Source organism: Urtica dioica, chromosome 4, assembly GCF_054948205.1.
Source record: "Urtica dioica subsp. dioica isolate 48M chromosome 4, U.dioica_male_clone48M_v1_H2, whole genome shotgun sequence".
NCBI lineage: Eukaryota > Viridiplantae > Streptophyta > Magnoliopsida > Rosales > Urticaceae > Urtica > Urtica dioica.
This window is the reverse complement of record NC_142759.1, coordinates 3807719-3828192: the sequence shown is the minus strand read 5'-3', so window position 1 is coordinate 3828192 and position 20474 is coordinate 3807719. Positions and strand designations below refer to the sequence as shown.

The 20474-nt window shown below is 43.5% G+C and overlaps 1 protein-coding gene and 1 non-coding gene across 4 annotated transcripts; both read right to left on the bottom strand.

Annotated features, from left to right (window-relative positions):
• Positions 1-1570: 1570 nt before the first annotated feature.
• On the bottom strand, positions 1571-5220 carry RUS4 (root UVB sensitive protein (Protein of unknown function, DUF647)). 3 transcript variants are annotated; one of them, XM_089612438.1, is made up of 10 exons: positions 4694-5220; positions 4274-4420; positions 3962-4108; positions 3539-3601; positions 3351-3427; positions 2972-3077; positions 2675-2777; positions 2367-2518; positions 2117-2182; positions 1571-2028 (listed from the first exon to the last, which is right to left on the bottom strand). In XM_089612438.1, exons 1-10 carry the CDS (start codon positions 5132-5134, stop codon positions 1789-1791), a joined length of 1542 nt encoding a protein of 513 aa, XP_089468564.1. In that variant the 5' UTR covers positions 5135-5220; the 3' UTR covers positions 1571-1788. The 3 variants fall into 3 exon arrangements, with proteins under 3 accessions (XP_089468564.1, XP_089468566.1, XP_089468565.1); XM_089612440.1 differs by having other exon boundaries at positions 4274-4431; positions 4694-4832; XM_089612439.1 differs by lacking the exons at positions 3962-4108; positions 4274-4420 and having other exon boundaries at positions 4694-5219.
• Positions 5221-13253: 8033 nt separating this feature from the next.
• On the bottom strand, positions 13254-13326 carry TRNAK-UUU (transfer RNA lysine (anticodon UUU)). The gene has a single exon. It is a non-coding gene; the product is annotated as a tRNA-Lys (tRNA).
• Positions 13327-20474: the final 7148 nt, after the last annotated feature.

Here is a 20474-nt window from a genome sequence, read left to right as displayed (position 1 = left end):
AGGTACACACTCCTCTCCTCTGATTTCATTTCACATATTTAAATCCCGATCGTCCATGGCGTCTCCGATGGAGGAACTGGTTGGAGCTGCCCAGGGAAGTCACGGCGTCGATTCTATCCCGGCTGAGGGTAGTGGACATCCTGAGGAGCGCTCAGCTCGTGTGTAAGCTCTGGTTCGAGTTCTCGAACGACCCTCTCGTCTGAACCAGAATCGATATCACGACGTCGGCGACCTCCGATTCAAGCTCTAGCTTGAAAAATTGTGTCGCGAGGCTCTCACAGGTATTCAATTCGTTCTAAATAATGTCGAATTTCACTTCAATTTCTATTTTTTTTCGTCTTTCTTAAACGGATATAGATTTTGTTTTTGCTCGAATATGATATTAAAAGAGGAACGGTTTGCAATTGGTGAAAGAAAAGTAATAACTCTAAATAAGATCGTTGAAGTATAGCCGAAACAAGCAGACCTTCAGTAATTTGTTCAATGGCTATCGTTATGGACTTTGTCTCTAATTCTACTCAAGCAGTTTTTTTTTTTGGAAATAATTTGAATTGTGTAAAGCTAGCCTTGTTATTTGTTGGTTGGTTAGCGAAGTAATGTGAGTATTGTGGCTTTGTTGTAAAACAGATTAACTCGTTTAAAGTACCTCCGGCTCACCCACTGCGGTGGAATTTCTGGAACGGGGCTGATCAATATAGCTGCAATTGCAAGGCAGCCATGGGTGGAGGAGCTCGAGCTCACATACTGCACTCTCATGGCTATCGGGACTCACTGCCCGAATCTCACATCGTTAAAGCTGAATGTCAATGCCCACGATATGTGGATTTGGGATGAACTTGTGATTGCTATCGGGAAAAGCATGCCCGGACGAGGGCTTAGAAGCGATCCTCGATGGGTGTCCCAAACTCGAGTCGGAGGAAAATGTCACACTTTTATCGGAGGAAAAGTGTGGGAAAGATGTATCAATCAGGTCAAGCAGCTGCGGCTTCCCAGTGAATCGACCGAGAGCTGCCCATTTAAGACCGACCTGTTCGGTAATCACCTGGACGATACTCCTGATTATGACTATGATTATGATCGCGATCGTGAGTATAATCATTATTACGAAGGAAGTTCTTTTTACATAGAGTGATGCTGGCCCATAACAAGCATGGGAGAAGATATATATAATTATCCTATTAATTTACTTGATCTTGCTACACGATCTGATGTTAAGGTTTTTTTTTTGTTTGTTTTTTTATTTTTTGACAAATTTGATCCCTACATACAGCAGCTCGTTTGCACTAATTGAATTTACAGGTTATTCGATTTGAGATTTCTAACTCCGTTAGAGACACGTTAATCGTCAATTACTACTACAAATCTGTTCTTGCTTATCTTGGGTTTGGTATTAATCTGGTTATTGAATATTTCAGTTAAATAAATATGTACATAAGATTTATTTTTTAACCTTAACTAGTTGATATTAATCATATAGTTGATTTTAACTACAATTTTGGTTAAAATTAACTATTTAATTAATTTTAACTGGTTTTTAAGTTTTGGTTTATCAAAGTCTAACTTAAATAAATAATTAGATAAGAATCGGCATTTCAATCATCGCTGAGAATGCACAACAAATTGTCATTGCCTTCTTTAGACAAACGGCAAATGAAAATCACCAAGTTTGGTTGTGAATACCCTGTTACAAAAAATTTATTCACTCATTATCATCCCCAAAATTCTCCTTGGTAGAAGAGAGAAGCCGCCATAGCCAATCAAAAACCAACAAAAAAATATTTCTATAATCTAGTCATCGACAAAGCTGTATCGAATTTGTTCCTGCGTATTCAATAAAATGTTCTTCACAGCCCATCCTAGCCCCGAAATCTCCTCCTCTAACACCCTCAAATCTCCTTCGGCCCGAGCCCTGCACTCGTCCACCACTTTAAACCACTTATTGAGAACTGAGTCGGGTAAATCACCTTCGCTCAGTATATTTCCCCATCTATTTCCATTCGAGGCGATTGCTTTGCGGATATAACACGCCTACAAAAAATTAAAAATAAAAACGTTTACTCTTCCTTCTCTTCATTATCAACACCTTAAGATCCTATTAATGAATAAAATAACTTACCTGCAAAAGACCCATAATAACATCAGAAGTACCGGCTCCTTCTCTCAGACAAAGAAGAACGCCATGCTAGAATCACGCACACACAAAAAGGAAAGAATATGGTTAGTGAATTGTGAAGTTCAGTTACTCCTATGTGCATCAATACCATTTAACACACTTATAATAATAATAATAATAATGATCATAAATCGATCCATGTCATTACGTAAATACAATAGAGTGATTTGAGAGAATTTGCAAAAACACTCACCTGCATAGTTCTTGGTACTCCAGAGCGAATGGTTTCCATAGACACAAAGTAATAGTCTTTACTGCTCAAACGCCGCATTGCCATCATTGACAGTTTTGAAAATTGATCACTGGAGCTAATGCACCCGATTCTGATCGGCCATGCATGTTTACCTGAAACAGATCCAATCTTTACCGGATCAGCCATATATAATATGTATATATATATATATATATATATATATATATATATATATATATGTATACATATATGCATACACAATATATAGAAATATATTGGAAGTCTGTTTAGAGATGTGATTGGATCACCTTGGGTCCAGGGTAAATCAACCCCTTCAAGATTACTCACTTCAGCGGGTGATGCCACATAACCCGACTCAATCCAAGTATCGAGTATAATCTCAAGTCTATCCTGAACACAAATATATGCTAAAATTAGCTAACAATCCGGCTTAACAAATGATCATATATTTAGAACACCACCTTATTAGGAAAAGCATCGAACGAACTCACTAATCTATATCCAGTTTAGCAATATCAAATTGATCATGTATACTAGGCTATCCATCTCAAATGACTCGAAAAATTATCAGGAGCCTGACACACCTTAGATAGTGTTTGCAAATGTACATGCTTAAGTCCTTGATATATCCCAAAAAGGTCAATTGCTGAGAAGATTGGGTATACGACAAAGGGTAAACATGCTTGCAATCTGACAAATTTAACAAAATTATTAGAAACTGTGCCACGAAACTCTGTAAGTGAAAGAAAGCTTTGCATATAAAAATCAAATAAAATTAAAAACAAACTCCCCTCCCTTCTCTCTCCTAGCTCTATACCTTTCTCGTCTTTGATTATATGGCCAGGTTCACGAAATCATCGATTTAGCTCGAGTGTCATTAGTCCAAAAATGGGGGTACCATTTGAAATGGTGTATGATATAATCAGATAAAAAGAGCATAGAACAAGAAGGTTAAGAGCACACCGTTCATTGTTCTTGAACAGAATATTCAATGCTGCAGCGAGCAACAGGCCAAGATTATCAAAGCACACGGTTTGTATCTGAAATGACACCAAAAACCAATGTCCCTTGTCAAGAAAGATACAACATAAATACAAAATTTATCTCTAGGATAATTATTATAATAATAATAATAATAAAAAGTACTCGACCTGTGATTTGGCAGAAACCTCTCCCAGGTTATCTGCAATTGCAAAACTTCGATGAACAGTGGGCTGAAACAGAGAAAGAGAACATCAAAACCTGCATGCCACTATTACTCAACTTCATCACTCATGAAAAATAAAGGGGAAAACTGAAGAAATATTCTCTGCAATTTCTCTAGTGTGAAACAGATATGACCCGGGATAATTAACAACACAAGTTGTTAAACTATTCTACCACTACCAAAACAATAAACTAAATAATTCTTCTCTCGTAAGCATAAAGTTCATCTAAAGTTAGTTATATACACATAATTAAATGAATAAAAACATGATTAGATTTACCCTACCACACTACATTATGAGGCTAACAGAAATATATCATGTAAAATAAAAAAGAGAACATATTATCAAATAGTAAAGTATCCTTACACCAGTCGCTAAGTAGCAAGCCAAACTTATTTGTTTTGCGATATTGGCCAAAGAAGCAAGAAGCAAGAAATATCTCGGGAATACAGGAGTCAAAAGCTCCACTCCAATGCTCATACTGTATAGGACAGAGGTGGTGAACCTAACTCGCTTCAAAATCATAACAAAAAAGATATCGAAATGTCAGCCTCAATTTACAAGAAAACGGTTTCATATTTAACTCTAAACAAGTTTGACATATATATATATATATATATATATATATATATATATATAGAGAGAGAGAGAGAGAGAGAGAGAGAGAGAAAGTCATACCTTCAAATTGGTATCGAAAGTAGAGGCTAGGCTAGCAGTGTAGATGCATCGACTAAGCTTTCCAAGCCCATCCTTGAGAACCCAATTCAGGGCCGCAGCTGATGGGAGTGACCGAGAATACCCGATCCCAATTGCTTTAAACATTGCCTAAATCAACCCTTCCCAAATAAATATGTACCCCCCATATCATATGAGCCAAGATTTCCCATTGCATAATCAAACCATTACAGTTAGTACACATATTCATATAACCTAAGACCGAGCATCTTTAACTATTCAGTGAAGCTATATACTTTGTTTTAAAACCTATAAAGTTTGCAGCTTTTCCAGCAAAATAATCATATTCCAAGAAACGTTATCCGTTGAAGAAATAACCCAGAAAAGGACGATAATTTATTGATTATCTAATTAATTGGTTACCTGAGTGGCAAGAACTTGAAGAGCCGAACTGAAAATTCTGTGCAAGAACTTCCATTTCACGTATTCCAAATAGCTCTCGCTTACATTCTTCGGAATAAAGAAATCCCTAACGCCCAAACGGCACGCTCGTCCCAAACCACGGAATCCTTCGTCGAAATCGAGCCCGAACGAGACCGTCGAACGGCCATCGACGCCGACCAATCGCAACCCATCCCCATCCCAGGAGTACCTCGAAACCCTACCGGAGCTATGGACGACCACTGGGAGCGGAGGTTCGCCGCCGAGGCTCTCCTCTGGTTCGCAGTCGATTGAGGTTCGGAGAGAGCGAGAATTGGTTGTGCTTAGGGTAAGGAATTTGGGTGTGGGTTTGGGGGTCGTGAGCCGGGTTCGGTGAATTGTCCATGGAGTTTGGAAGTGATGGGAGATCGAAAAAGACTGCATGAGAGAGAAGGATATTTCCCGCCAACCAAACAGAGGTTTTGGGGGTGTTAGGGTTTATGGAGGGTTTTGATGGTGAAATTGAAATAAATTGGTACGAAAATTAGGGACCAGGCAAAGTGGACTCTCATTATTGGCTCGCCGATTTTATTTTGTTTTATTTTATTTTTGCTAAAAAGAGAGGTTTCAGCGTTTGCTAGATAAATTTCATTAATTAGGTTTATTAATACACAATATACAACGTTTCTTACTTTTTTTTCCTACTGGAAATACCGATGAACAAAAATTATAGAGATTTAATAATTCCACCAAAGCTCAACCCAAATAGACCCGTCGAATATAAGTATGGTAAATCCATTTAAAAAAATATAAGTATGTAAAAAACAAAAATATAAGTATGTAAAAAACAACCGAGACTTAATTGCAAGAATGAACCTACTCGTAATTTGTTAAAAATGATCAAGGATGACAACATGATAATCACCCAATATTAAACAATTGGAGAATGATTTCCAACTTTTGAAAGGAGAATCACTTTCTCAAGTCTAATACTCATAAATTAAGCGAAAATTCGTGATGGTAACTGTTGTCGCTGTTCCCTTAGCTGTGGATGAAGCTCACCTTATCTCGATACCTGAAAAGCAAGAAAGAGATTGTGAACTACAAAGGGGAAACAGGGGGGTTCCCATGTTTACCTCTCCGACGCTCAACATTAGTGGGACTGAGGTGGAGTATAGAGGTTTTAGGGGTGGTGAGAAGCCAAAGATGAGCGAAACGAGCGAAGTACGAGTTCGGCAGCGTTTCGGGACTCAAAAATGGATTACCTGGACTAGGGGAGAGACCCCTAGATTTATAGGCGACCAAGGAGCTTCATGAACAACCCCTTGGCCGAGGGCTGCCTCTGACCCGGCCATGGCCGGCTCTGACTCGGTCGTGAAGGCCATGGCCGGCTCTGACCCGGCCATGGCCGGCTCTGACTCGGCCGTGGAGGCCATGGCCGGCACTGACTCGGCCATGGCCGGCCCTGACTCGGCCGTGGAGGCCATGGCCGGCTCTGACCCGGCCATGGCCGGCTCTGACTCGGCCGTGAGGCCATGGCCGGCTCTGACTCGGCCATGGCTGGCCCTGACTCGGCCGTGGAGGCCATGACCGGCTCTGACTCGGCCATGGCTGGCCCTGACTCGGCCGTCGAGGCCATGGCCGGCTCTGACCCGGCCATGGCCGGCTCTGACCCGGCCATGGCCGGCTCTGACCCGGCCATGGCCGGCTCTGACTCGGCCGTGAGGCCATGGCCGGCTCTGACTCGGCCATGGCCGACCCTGACTCGGCCGTGGAGGCCATGGCTGGCTCTGACCCGGCCATGGCCGGCTCTGACTCGGCCGTGAGGGCCATGGCCGGCTTTGAGGTGGCCGAGCGCCGGGAAAGACCCGGGGAAGCCGTCATAGGTCGTCGTTGCCATACCGGGCCGGAATGGACCGGTAACACCGGCTCTGACCCGGCCATGGCCGGCTCTGACTCGGCCGTGGAGGCCATGGCCGGTGCTGACTCGGCCATGGCCGGCCCTGACTCGGCCGCGGAGGCCATGGCCGGCTCTGACTCGGCCGTGGAGGCCATGGCCGGCTCTGACCCGGTCATGGCCGGCTCTGACTCGGCCGTGGAGGCCATGGCCGGCTCTGACCCGGCCATGGCCGGCTCTGACTCGGCCGTGGAGGCCATGGCCGGTGCTGACTCGGCCGCGGAGGCCATGGCCGGCTCTGACTCGGCCGTGGAGGCCATGGCCGGCTCTGACCCGGTCATGGCCGGCTCTGACTCGGCCGTGGAGGCCATGGCCGGCTCTGACCCGGCCATGGCCGGCTCTGACTCGGCCGTGGAGGCCATGGCCTGCTTTGAGGTGGCCGAGCGCCGGGAAAGACCCGGGGAAGCCGTCATATGTCGTCGTTGCCGTACCGGGCCGGAATGGACCGGTAACATTAGCCCCCCGAGTTTCCGGTCGAGCGTAGGTCGAGTGGAAACTCAAAATCTACGCTTTTACGCGGATGCGGGACGAACGCTCTCGAGTTTGCGTCATGGGGAACGGCCTTTGCGCGCCGCGAGTGACGGCCTTTGCGCATCACGAGGGACGGCTTTAGTTCCGAGTTGATCATGCGTGGCTCATTTTCTCGACCTACCAATAAAGGCGTGATCGATTTGCATGGCTTTATTGTGTTTCCCGTGGACGTTGGCTAGACCAGATACGTCCTGGCGGACGCAAGCCTTTGAAACCCATTTGTAACTCGAGGACTCACGTAGAGCCTGCACGAGCTGGGCGACGAGCGCGGTGCCACATTCGTGTGGCCAGGTTTCCCGTGGACGCTGGCTAGACCAGATACGCCCTGGCGGACGCAAGCCTTGAACCCATTTGTAACTCGTTGCCTATCGGCCCACGAGCTGGGCGGTGAGCGCGATGCCACATTTGCGTGGCGAGGTTTTCGGTGGACGCTGGCTAGACCAGATACGCCCAGCGGACGCAAGCCTTGAACCCATTTGTAACTCGCTGCCTATCGGCCCACGAGCTGGGCGGCGAGCGCGATGCCACATTTGCGTGGCGAGGTTTCCCGTGGACGCTGGCTAGACCAGATACGCCCAGCCGACGCAAGCCTTTGAAACCCATTTGTAACTCGATGACTCACGTAGAGCCTGCACGAGCTGGGCGGCGAGCGCGGTGCCACATTCGTGTGGCCAGGTTTCCCGTGGACGCTGGCTACACCAGATACATCCTGGCGGACGCAAGCCTTCGAAACTCATTTGTAACTCGAGGACTCACGTAGAGCCTGCACGAGCTGGGCGGCGAGCGCGAACTTGGGGCTCAACTCGAGGACTCATGCAGAGCCTGGATGAGGAGTAATTAATTGACTTGTGGACTCAGTATTCAACTCGAGGTTTGAACTATTCTCGAGGAGTTGCGTGAAGAGTCGGCACGAGGAGTATCAGTCGACTCGTGGACTCGAACTCGACTCGAGGACTCACGTAGAGCATGCACGAGGAGCTTCGTGAAGAGTTGGCGCGAGGAGTATCGGTCGACTCGCGGACTCGAACTCGACCCGAGGAATGAACGCATCCCGAGGAGATATGTGAAGAGTCGGCACGAGGAGTATCAGTCGACTCGCGAACTCAAACTCGATTCGAGGAATGAACTCGTCTCGAGGAGGTACGTGAAGAGTCGGCACGAGGAGTATTAGTCGACTCGCGAACTTAAACTCGACTCGAGGACTCGTGTAGAGCCTGCACGAGGAGTTAAGCGAAGAGTCAGTGCGAGGAGTGTCGGTCGACTCGTGGATTCGAATTCGACTCGAGGAATGAACTCATCTCGAGGAGTTACATGAAGAGTTGGCACGAGGAGTATCGGTCGACTCGTGGATTCGGGCTCAACTCGAGGAGTGAACTCAACTCGAGGGGATGCGTGAAGAGTCGGCACGAGGAGAATCAGTCAACTCGTGGACTCGGACTCAACTCGAGGACTCTTGTAGAGCCTGCACGAGGAGCTACGTGAAGAATCGGCACGAGGAGAATTGCTCGACTCGTGGATTCGGGCTCAGCTCGAGGAGTGAACTCAACTCGAGGAGATGCGTGAAGAGTCGGCACGAGGAGAATCAGTCGACTCGTGGACTCGGACTTAACTCGAGGAGTGAACTCAACGTGAGAAGATACGTGAAGAGTCGGCACGAGTAGAATTAGTCGACTCGTGGACTCGGACTCAACTCGAGGAGATACGTGAAGAGTCGGCACGAGTAGAATAAGTCGACTCGTGGACTCGAACTCGACTCGAGGAATGAACTCATCTCGAGGAGTTACATGAAGAGTCGGGACGAGGAGTATCGGTCGACTCGTGGACTCGAACTCAACTCGAGGACGCATGTAGAGCCTGCACGAGGAGCGACGTGAAGAATCGGCACGAGGAGAATTGGTCGACTCGTGGATTCGGGCTCAACTCGAGGAGTGAACTCAACTCGAGGAGATGCGTGAAGAGTCGGCACGAGGAGAATCAGTCGACTCGTGGACTCGGACTCAACTCGAGGAGATACGTGAAGAGTCGGCACGAGTAGAATCAGTCGACTCGTGGACTCGAACTCGACTCGAGGAATGAACTCATCTCGAGGAGTTACATGAAGAGTCGGGACGAGGAGTATCGGTCGACTTGTGGACTCGAACTCAACTCGAGGACGCATGTAGAGCCTGCACGAGGAGCGACGTGAAGAATCGGCACGAGGAGAATTGGTCGACTCGTGGATTCGGGCTCAACTCGAGGAGTGAACTCAACTCGAGGAGATGCGTGAAGAGTCGGCACGAGGAGAATCAGTCGACTCGTGGACTCGGACTCAACTCGAGGAGATACGTGAAGAGTCGGCACGAGTAGAATCAGTCGACTCGTGGACTCGGACTCAACCCGAGGAGTGAACTCAACTCGAGGAGATACGTGAAGAGTCGGCACGAGGAGAAGCAGTCGACTTGTGGACTCGGACTCAACTCGAGGAGCGAACTCAACTCGAGGAGATACGTGAAGAGTCGGCACGAGGAGAAGCAGTCGACTCGTGGACTCGGACTCAACTCGAGGAGCGAACTCAACTCGATGAGATACGTGAAGAGTCGACACGAGGAGAATCAGTCGACTCGTGGACTCGGACTCGACTCGAGGACTCATGTAGAGCCTGCACGAGGAGTTAAGCGAGGAGTCGGTGCGAGGAGTATCGATCGACTCACGGACTCGGACTCAGCTCGAGGAGTGAACTCAACTCGAGGAGATACGTGAAAGGTCTTTCTTCGGGACCTCCGGCCTAACCATCGGCCCCTTGAGACTTTACTACTATTATTATTTTTTTTTTGTTTTCGAGTTGTCGAGTTGTTTTGATTTAGTACTGATCCCTATTAGCCCCCCGAGTTTCTTGCGTTTGTGAGACGAAAGCCAAGAAACTCTCGTGATGGAGGTATACAATAGTGTGCGTTGTATTTTGTCACGTGTGGGATAACTCTTTATTGCAATAACGGGGTCGTTACATTTCATCATGGCACTTGGCCTTCTTTGAAAGAAAAAGAAATTTCATTTTTAAAATAAAAGTGATCACGAAGCCGATCGGGTTCGGGCGTGAATCTAAAGGTCGAAGTCGCGACAATCATGGCTTCCTAGGAGATGCGACGAATTCCTTGAAGTCCCCGCCTCGAATTAGGGAATCAATTCGCTTCTTAAGCTGGTTGCATTCGATCGTCACGTGCCCGTGATCTTTGTGGTATTCGCAGAACCTACTTCGATCTCGCTTCGCGGGGTCCTTTGTGAGTGGAGTGGGGCTTCCCAGCTCATCGCGGCGTAAGCTCAGGATCCGGTCGGGCGTTGTGTTGAGCGGGATGAAGGATCGCTTCGGGGTCGGAGAAAGAAGGTCATTAGGGACTCGACCCTTTCTGCGCCTCTTCCTTCGTGAGTCGGGAGCGACGGCCGATGCGGCGAGTGTGGAGGCGCGTTTCTTGTTGGGCGCGCAGTTAGCAGCGTCAGGTGGTTGACATCCCAAGACCACCTTGCTCGCGATCTCGCGTTGGGCGTTGAGCTTTTCTCTCAAGTCGCTCTCACGAGACTCCTTTCGGGAGTTGAGAAGATCTCTCAAGTCTCCGGCAGCCGTACCTATCACTTTAGGAGAGGGTGCGTCGCTTGAGTGACGCTCTCGACAGACGACACGGCCGTTGTCGTCGCCGTCTCCTCGGGGGTTTTGGACGCGGATGGTGAGTTTGGAGCGTCCCTTTCGGGGCCTAGAGGTTGAGCGCCCCCAAGTGTCACTCGACACTTGACGTCTCGACGTGGTTGACCGAGGGTGTCCCCTCGAGGGCGCGTGCGGGTGCTCATCCGAAAGTTGACGCCTCGACGCGGTCGCCCGAGGGTGTCCCCTTGGAAGCGTGCGCGGGCATCCACTTTCGTGAATAGCGTGGTCGAGGTTGGTCTCATGGTTGATGTCGTTGACGTTGTTGGAGTCGAGAAGGTCGGCGATGAGGGCACCAGTGACGCCGGGGCGGTCTAGGAGTTCGGCGAGGCTTCGAGCCGTGTCCTCTCGGACTGCGGCCTCGGGGTCATTCGCTGGGTCTCGGGGTTGGCTCTCGTTATCACGAGGTTGCCCTCCAAGACGATGCACGGGGCTTTGGAGGCCGCGCCTCGAGCTAGTTGCTCGGGCGCCCACGGCGGTGGCGGGGACACGACTCATCTCTCGAGAGTCGTAGAAGTGAGAAGAAGACTGGTAGAGGGGATGCGTCGCCAAGGTCGAGAGATCCCCTCCTTCTTGCGCCAAAATGTTGTCGCTGTTTTTCGGACAACGATTTAGGAGCCCAGAGTGGTTAGACCCGAGGCCGGACCAAGTGGTCTCACACCGGCTCGAGCGTGTCGGACTTGGTATCCCAAGTCGTCCCTTAGCTGTGGATGAAGCTCACCTTATCTCGATACCTGAAAAGCAAGAAAGAGATTGTGAACTACAAAGGGGAAACAGGGGGGGTTCCCCTGTTTACCTCTCCGACGCTCAACATTAGTGGGATTGAGGTGGAGTATAGAGGTTTTAGGGGTGGTGAGAAGCCAAAGATGAGCGAAACGAGCGAAGTACGAGTTCGGCAGCGTTTCGGGACTCAAAAATGGATTACCTGGACTAGGGGAGAGACCCCTATATTTATAGGCGACCAAGGAGCTTCATGAACAACCCCTTGACCGAGGGCTGCCTCTGACCCGGCCATGGATGGCTCTGACCCGGCCATGGCCGGCTCTGACTCGGTCGTGAAGGCCATGGCCGGCTCTGACTCGGCCGTGGAGGCCATGGCCGGCACTGACTCGGCCATGGCCGGCCCTGACTCGGCCGTGGAGGCCATGGCCGGCTCTGACCCGGCCATGGCCGGCTCTGACTCGGCCGTGAGGCCATGGCCGGCTCTGACTCGGCCATGGCTGGCCCTGACTCGGCCGTGGAGGCCATGGCCGGCTCTGACTCGGCCATGGCTGGCCCTGACTCGGCCGTCGAGGCCATGGCCGGCTCTGACCCGGCCATGGCCGGCTCTGACTCGGCCGTGAGGCCATGGCCGGCTCTGACTCGGCCATGGCCGGCCCTGACTCGGCCATGGCCGGCCCTGACTCGGCCGTGGAGGCCATGGCTGGCTCTGACCCGGCCATGGCCGGCTTTGACTCGGCCGTGAGGGCCATGGCCGGCTTTGAGGTGGCCGGGCGCCGGGAAAGACCCGGGGAAGCCGTCATAGGTCGTCGTTGCCATACCGGGCCGGAATGGACCGGTAACACCGGCTCTGACCCGGCCATGGCCGGCTCTGACTCGGCCGTGGAGGCCATGGCCGGCTCTGACCCGGCCATGGCCGGCTCTGACTCGGCCGTAGAGGCCATGGCCGGTGCTGACTCGGCCATGGCCGGCCCTGACTCGGCCATGGCCGGCCCTGACTCGGCCGCGGAGGCCATGGCCGGCTCTGACCCGGCCATGGCCGGCTCTGACTCGGCCGTGGAGGCCATGGCCGGCTCTGACTCGGCCGTGGAGGCCATGGCCGGCTTTGAGGTGGCCGAGCGCCGGGAAAGACCCGGGGAAGCCGTCATATGTCGTCGTTGCCGTACCGGGCCGGAATGGACCGGTAACAGTAACTAAAAATTTGAGACCAACGAATAACTTAAAATGTTCTCTTTGAGTATCGATATGCTAAAGTTCCACATAACCTCAATTAAAAAAAAAGCGCACAACACTTAAGAAAACTCAACCAAAGAAAATAAAAATACATTAAAAAAAAAAAAAAAAAAAAAAAAAAAAAAAAAAAAAAAAAACTAGATCCTTGAGTGTGATAGAGAAGAATCCTTTGAGATTGACTATGTTGGAGGAAAACCCTTCAAATTCTTAGAGGGATGAAAATTAGATCATAGTGCTTCGAGTATCATACAGAATTTATGTGCTTTTATTTTTTCTTACTAAAAGTTAAAGCTTTTGCTATGTACAAAGTTAAAAGTTAAATTGACATGTTAACATAAAGTCAATATACGTTTTCCTCTACTATAATATTAACAAAGCAGAAAACAAAAAAAACAAAAAAACGTTAGCTTCACCGTCCCTCGGTTGTCAAAAAACATATGTTATTACTTCGCCGTCTGTGGGAATCGAACCCACGACCACGTGGTTAAAAGCCACGCGCTCTACCAGCTGAGCTAAGACGGCTTTGTCTGCATCATCTATCAACAATGGATAAAGACCAATAAACATCACACTCACTCAACCCTTGTAGCGTAGTTTCAAGGAAAAATAAAAAATAAATTAAATCTCTTGTAGCGTAGCCATATCTCTGACAGAGACATTTCGCCAACACCACTGTCTGTCTCTCACTCCATTTCAACGAAATTTCTTTCAATCTCTTTCATTTTAGGAACGGATTTTTTAAATTTTTGTTTGCTGTTTTACTTGGCCGGTGATTTTCCCTGTAGACCATTACTTATTTAGGAGATTTATCATCAGTGATGTTAGCTAGGGTTTGTGATTGATGACGACGCCATAATTTTCAGATGGAGATGGTAAGATTGGATTTTAGAACCCCCAAAAGTATAAACAAGACACATATTTCTTTATATAGTGCTACAGAGCTCACTACAATCAAATTCCGATATCCAATTTGTGTACAATTCTTCGAACAACATAGGAGCCGCCATTGTTCGTTTCTGATCAATGTTCCTAATCACTGTTCTTTTTCGGTGCCTTTTATGGAAAGTAGAAACCTTTCTTAGGTCAATACTAACTGTTTTTTTTTTTTTTTCTCGTTTAACTAAATAGCCAATATTAACCGGGAACCTTTTTTTTTTGCTCGTCTTATTCTCTGATATCTCCAATCATTATAAGAATGCATGACTTTTATTTTGCAATTAGAAGCCCTTCTTTATATTCATATATCTGTTTCTTGCAGCTTAAGTCAATTCCCTCCGTTACACACTTGTGAAGTAACTAACGTATGATGTGACGGTTAACCTTGTGCGAAAATTTTCGGCATAGCGAAGAAACGGTTAACCACGGCATTTCGTAGATCTGATTATTTAATTTGTCACAGATTTTATCTTTGATTATATGTGCTTTTAAGTGTGTATAATATTAAATTTGTTTATTATTCTGAGATGAACTTTGATGAACTTTTCATTACTTGTAAATTTGTATTTTCTTCAGCCGCCACACACCGTTCTATGTCCACCGCAGTTGTCCAGTGAGTTGGAAATTGATGACATTTTGTAAAAGAACATGCTTGGTTATTAGAAGTCTGAAAATTGTTTAACAAATAGGCTGTTAGAAATTTGTGGGTTATGTAAAAAAAATTGTCAAGTGTGTCCAAAATTGGGTGCTGACTCGTGTTCACCAAGTGTTATCAGAGGAAGGTGTTTTACAGTATACCAAAGGTGTTGTGTTCACATAGTGCTATCAGAGCAAGTTGCTATAAGATAATATCGGTACTTTCACAGCAGACAAGTTCAAACTTCAGTAGAACATAAAATTCAGTTTTAGAATGCGATAATAACTGCCTCCTCTTTTTCTCTTCGGAGTGGATAGCGATATAATGATGACCACTGGATGTTAGTCTCTCTTGGGTTTCATACCTGAGTTGGAGATATATTCTCTGATATGATATACCAAAGTTGTGCATTTGTATCCATCAGTTGTGATTCCATAAAAAAATCTAAATAGTGAGAGCTTATAAGCGATATCATATGTTGAAAGTGACTTGAAAGAGTATTCATATTTCATACCATAAATTGGAAACCACCATTATTCTGCGAAGTGAGGAGCTTCTTTGGCCCTGAAATATATGCAAGTATAAGGTAAGCACAATGCAAAGAGCTGACTCCATAAAACAATATATATATATATATATATATATATGTATATATGTATATATATGAATAATACATATCGACATTCTGATTATAAGAATGCTAAGAAATGCTCATTCATTAGTAGAAACACTGGCTACATAGAAGGTGTGATGGCATAAAAAAAATAAAGGTCCCAACCCAATTACAGGATGAAGAAATACGAAGAGGAAGAACGAACTAACCAGAACTAGAAGTAATGGCATAACAATAATAATAATAATAATTTTCGTTGTTTGTGAAATGATGGCATAACAATAATAATAATAATTGTCTTTGTAAAATCATAGTTGACAGGATATAATCTTGTTTGCTGAGGACGAGCAGGGCCGGCCCAACGTATATGGAGGCCTTAAGCGTAAAAATAAAATAAAAAAGCCTTTTTTAAAAAACAAAAAAAATAATATATATTAAAATAATAATAATAATAATATTTAACCATAATGATCTAAATAATACAGTCCTTAATTAAATCTCTCGCCATATTTTTCGTTTGATTCTTGCACTTTATAAAGCTATGCGATCCCCAAAATATTGTTTTATAGTCTTTCTTGCTTTCCAAATGTACATGTTTTTTTTTCGCATATCATTTTATTTTCATCGTTCAGCCCTAAAATCTTAAGTAACATATATATTTAAAAATTCATCATGGTAAAGCTTAAGTTGATAAGAAGATAGCTTGTTAACGTTTTTAAAAGTATAATATATAATTATGTGAGATTTCCTAAATTGTTTTGGTCTCAAGCTTATAATATGTAATTATTAGGAAATTCTTAAATTGTTTTTGTCTCAAGCTCCCATTGACTTTTTTTTTTAAGAAAAATGCACATAATGATGCATTGGCGTGTAAATATCGTTTAGGTATTGATGTAGAATTGTAGATTAATAATAGTGAGTAGTCCCCATATAGTATTGCACATGTTTGTGATTTATCTTTTTATTATTAAGTGTTTTCACGAGTGTTTAACTGTACAAGGACATTTTTTTAGGGAAAGAATGCTCATTATTACCTCAGACTATCAAATCAGTCAAAAGCAACATTGGCTCGGTATATGAAAGCTTTTTGTCAGACAAATAATAATAGTTCGGTCTTTATTTGTTTTAAACTTTGGCATCAGCTGCAACAGAGTGGATCTATATTCACTCAAATTTTGGGCCTACTTTCTACTCAATATTTTGGGGGCCTTAAGCAATCGCCTAACCCGCTTAAGGGTTAGGCCGGCCCTGAGGACGAGGTATAATATATAACTTACACTGCACAGGATGAACCATATATTTACTTGCTGCCACTTTGGTACGTGGGGCCTCAAGCCGGAAATTACTCTTAACCAAAGTCTAACGTGAAAAAATATCAGGAGCGTCAATGCCATTTAGATAACACTTCATATCCAATTTACCTCCCCTCCAATATCATGTTTGACATGATAACAAACTTGACCCTGGCAAGATCCTCGATGTTGATATTGTTGCAGTATCTGATGAGACAAACGACCAATCCAATGACGAAAGACGAAACAAATAAGCCGCTCCGTGTATGTACCAAAGAACGTGAGAGTTATATATGCTTATCCAATCTTACTTGAAACTTTTGTTCTTGATAAAAGGAAGATTCTTTATAGTTTTATAAAGAATTTGGGGGCCCTTAGAAATCTGAAATGGGCTATTTCTAGGACAATGGATTCTTTATAATTTAATATAGATTAAAAATTAATGATCCAGGGCTCCAAATCAAAATTGCAAAGAGAAATTGTCTCAACTAACAACATTCGATAAGTTTTTTTTAATTTATCACCAAAAGCTTAATTTGACCAAAAATACTACTAAACCATTTGTACAAATTGTACAAATACAATTTTACCCTCAACAATTGATGTCAACAATTTATGTCAATTGTTGACATAAATATCAATAATAGATGTCGATTGTTAACATCTATGTCAATAAACAGAGAACCTAAAACTCACAGATGTCAACAATAGATGTCAATTGTTGACATCTATGCCAACAATAGATGTCAATTGTTGACATCATGTTGAGGGTAAAATTGTATTTGTACAAGTGGTTTACTAGTATTTTTGGCCATATTAAGCTTTTTATGAGAAATTGGAATAAACCTATGAAATGGTGATAGTTGAGGCGATTTCTCTAATTGCAAAAGCCTTCAATATCCTTAGATAATTGACATCGCAATGTACCAAAATGCTTAGCTCGAAATGAGATTAATTTCGGATGTGTAGTTGATTTTCATTAGATTTGCTTGGGTTTTACATCCAATTTTTTAAGTTTTTCAAAAAAAAAATTATAATGTTGACAATATTGTCAATAAATCAAATAGTTTATTGACGATCATGTAAATAAACTAGGCAGACGAAATATATATTAAAAAAAAGATATTTTATTGAAAGTAGTTTTGTACCAACAAATATAAAGAAGTCATACTTTTAGATTAATTTTGATATATCCAATAATCCCTATTTATTATGCTCCTCCTGAAGTTGATCTTATTCCAATCAAATATCAAACGTTATTTTTGTATATTAAAAATTTACTTGGTTCTAAATCAAACAAATATGAAGCAAACCACATATAATAATCATATTCTCATTACATATATAGTAAACTAATGTGAGCATATTGGTGGTAATTATCTTGATCTAGTGGTAATCTCATACATATTTCAGTTGGAAAGTCTTGGTTTCAAACTTCATGAGTTGCATAAATGCATACATACCATTTTAAAATTTATCATAAATCATGTAATCTTGATCAATAATGTCATTTGTCCTAGCACTGCTAATATATCACGTAATCTTATTCAATAATACGACTTCTCAAAATAAAAATGTGAGCAAATCGATCAATTATAATTAATTAATTTTCAAATTATTAGCTATACATTCACGGACTGCCACTGTATAGCTGTATAGGCTGTCAATTTTGAGAATTGCGAATATTCCTAATTAATCTAAATCATAATATTTTAAGGAATCAAATATAATTAAATTGTATTGTATAAATGTAATTGATGGTATTGGTGATATAACATATTTTAGGGGGGTATGTGCATAGATCAAGTGGCTTAGATTGAAATGAAACTTATGATATTTTTAAAAACTGAAGGATTGATATCGCATTTCAATTAAATATGAGAAATAATGTTGATATTTTATTATTTAAGATGGTCTCGGTCGGAGCCACCGAACCCTCTCTCACTCCTCTCTCTCAAAAACCATAACCCTCTCGTTTTCTCATTTTCGCTTTCGCAATCCTAACCTGACGATGAAAACCCCTAACCCATTGGACTGTAATCATACTGCTGCCATCACCAAGCCTGGTACGAATTCTTACTAGTCTTTCTCTATCTCAAGATCTTTATTTCTTCCTCTTTAAACGATAAATTATATTATTGTCTTCCCTATAGATGTCTCCGAGGTCACATACCAGGAAATCAAAGATAAACGTTCACCGTTGCAAACAAGCCAATAAAGGAACCTATTGCAAACACCCCGTGCTCTTGGACTGAAGCCAATGTTGCCTTCAGCTCCTCACTTGCTCTATGACTTTGGCCCTTCATCTGTTCTATCTCGGTTTTTCATTCTTCTGGATCCCTTGTGTAGACTTCCTTTTCCAGCGTTATGAGTCTCTAAACGATGGTAAGTGTCAATTCTGACACCTCTTCCTCCAGGTTGCCAAATCGCTCGTCGCTTATCTCCTCCACGCCCTTGAGTTCCTAGAGTCGCTTCTCCATACGGACCTCCATGTCCTTGATAGCCTCGAGCCTTTCCTTAATGTGGTCTTCCGAGTCATTGACGATGCCCTCAATCCTTCCGAGTCTCTCTCTCAAGTTAGTGAGTGCTTCCATCGACTTTACGCGAGCGCCCTTCTCCACGCGTTTTTCTTATCTCCTCGTTGTTGTTGGCCACCTTCTTATTCGGTGACATTGGATGGTTCCATGTTCTTCGTCATAGTAATCGTTCTGTGATACCACTTGTCACGTGCTTAATTTTGCTTGAATAAACTGTGCGGCCTTAGCTCATTATGGGTTAAGTCAGCCTGAAAACTTGGCAAAGAAAGGGGAAAATTGATCGAGAAAACAAGAATGAAAGTGTTTAAAAGTGAGAGATTTGTAGTAATACTCCGAATACAAGGCTTGTTAGAATGATTTTTGGATGCCTACTAAATGAAATGGCTCCCCTATTTATAGGGAGTGTTACAAGTAAGGAATTCTCTAGAATCCTAGGGGAAAAGTACAAAAATGGCCTTTATAGTATGTTCCCTAAGAGATACATTGAACCAAGACACGTTCTAGAGGGTTCTTTGAGTATGAGAGACTTGTAGAGTCTTCTAGAATGTGTTTGGACGAAATCCTCCTTGGGCCTTGTAAAATGTTGGGCCAAAATGTCTCTCGGGCCAAAACCTCCATGTAAAATGGAAGCTTCATCGAGCCAGATTGGTCATGCGGCCTCTTGGCCAACTTCATAGGCGCGTGACATTAGTCTATCAGACCGAAGTAAATTAAATTAATTATTTTAATTAATTTTATTTTTCAAAGTAAGTTAATTTACTTCTGTCTGGTGAGCTATTTTCTTAATAAAATAAAATTTTGACTAGAATGTTAAAAGATATTAGAGTAGTTGCAACAAATTTTTCTTATTTTTTTCTTCAGAATTTTAATAATTATTTGACACTATTTTTCTTATAAATAAAACGGTTAAAAAAAATTAAATATAGATTAAAAATTTTAAATTATTTTTTTGTACTGTAAACATAAAAAAAAATATTTAAAACTTAAAAATACTACTTTACAATAAATATTTTAAACACGTAACTGTTGCAATTAGGTTTAAGAAATACTATCACATTTTCACAAGTATAGTATATTGATGTCCCATGTAAAAGCTCATTATCCAGAAGTATAAAATAATATCTTTTTAAACGTATAATATAATAAATTATAACAAAAAATTATAATAAATTTAATAATAATAAATCATCGAATTAGATCGTATTAATGGTGGATGGAGTAATGTGATTGTGGTCATTATAAATACCAGAACAAGAATTGAATGAAGTCTAAATAGCAATGGACTCAAGGGGGTTCGGAAAATAGAGATTGTAGCCTTGTTGTCACATTGAATCTTGATGGGATTCTGTACTTTAATCCCTAGTTCTTTCAATAACATCTCCTAGCATAAAGATTCTAAAATGGTCTTCAATAGTGCCCTCGACTCAGCTTTTGTACTGCTTTTAGCATGGTGTGTGAATTCATGCATTAGCCTCTCTTGAAGATCATTGAAAATCTGTTAAATGCATTTTAAGGTGCCTGAATGGCACAATTTATCTTGGTCTAAGCTTCACACGAGATGACTCGAATTTGGAATGGCTCTGAAGGGATTTTGTGATGCTGACTGGACTTACGATCCACTAGATCGCCGCTCTACCTCAAGCTAGATCGTCGCT

Bases quoted from the DNA above. Each gene is read 5' to 3' on its own strand.
- RUS4 (XM_089612438.1), bottom strand. From the start codon at position 5,134: ATGCAGTCTTTTTCGATCTCCCATCACTTCCAAACTCCATGGACAATT. The intron at 2,519-2,674 runs GTGATCCAATCA...GATCTGTTTCAG, and splicing joins TGATTTACCCTGGACCCAAG to GTAAACATGCATGGCCGATC. The intron at 2,029-2,116 runs GTAAGTTATTTT...AATTTTTTGTAG, and splicing joins TTATTATGGGTCTTTTGCAG to GCGTGTTATATCCGCAAAGC.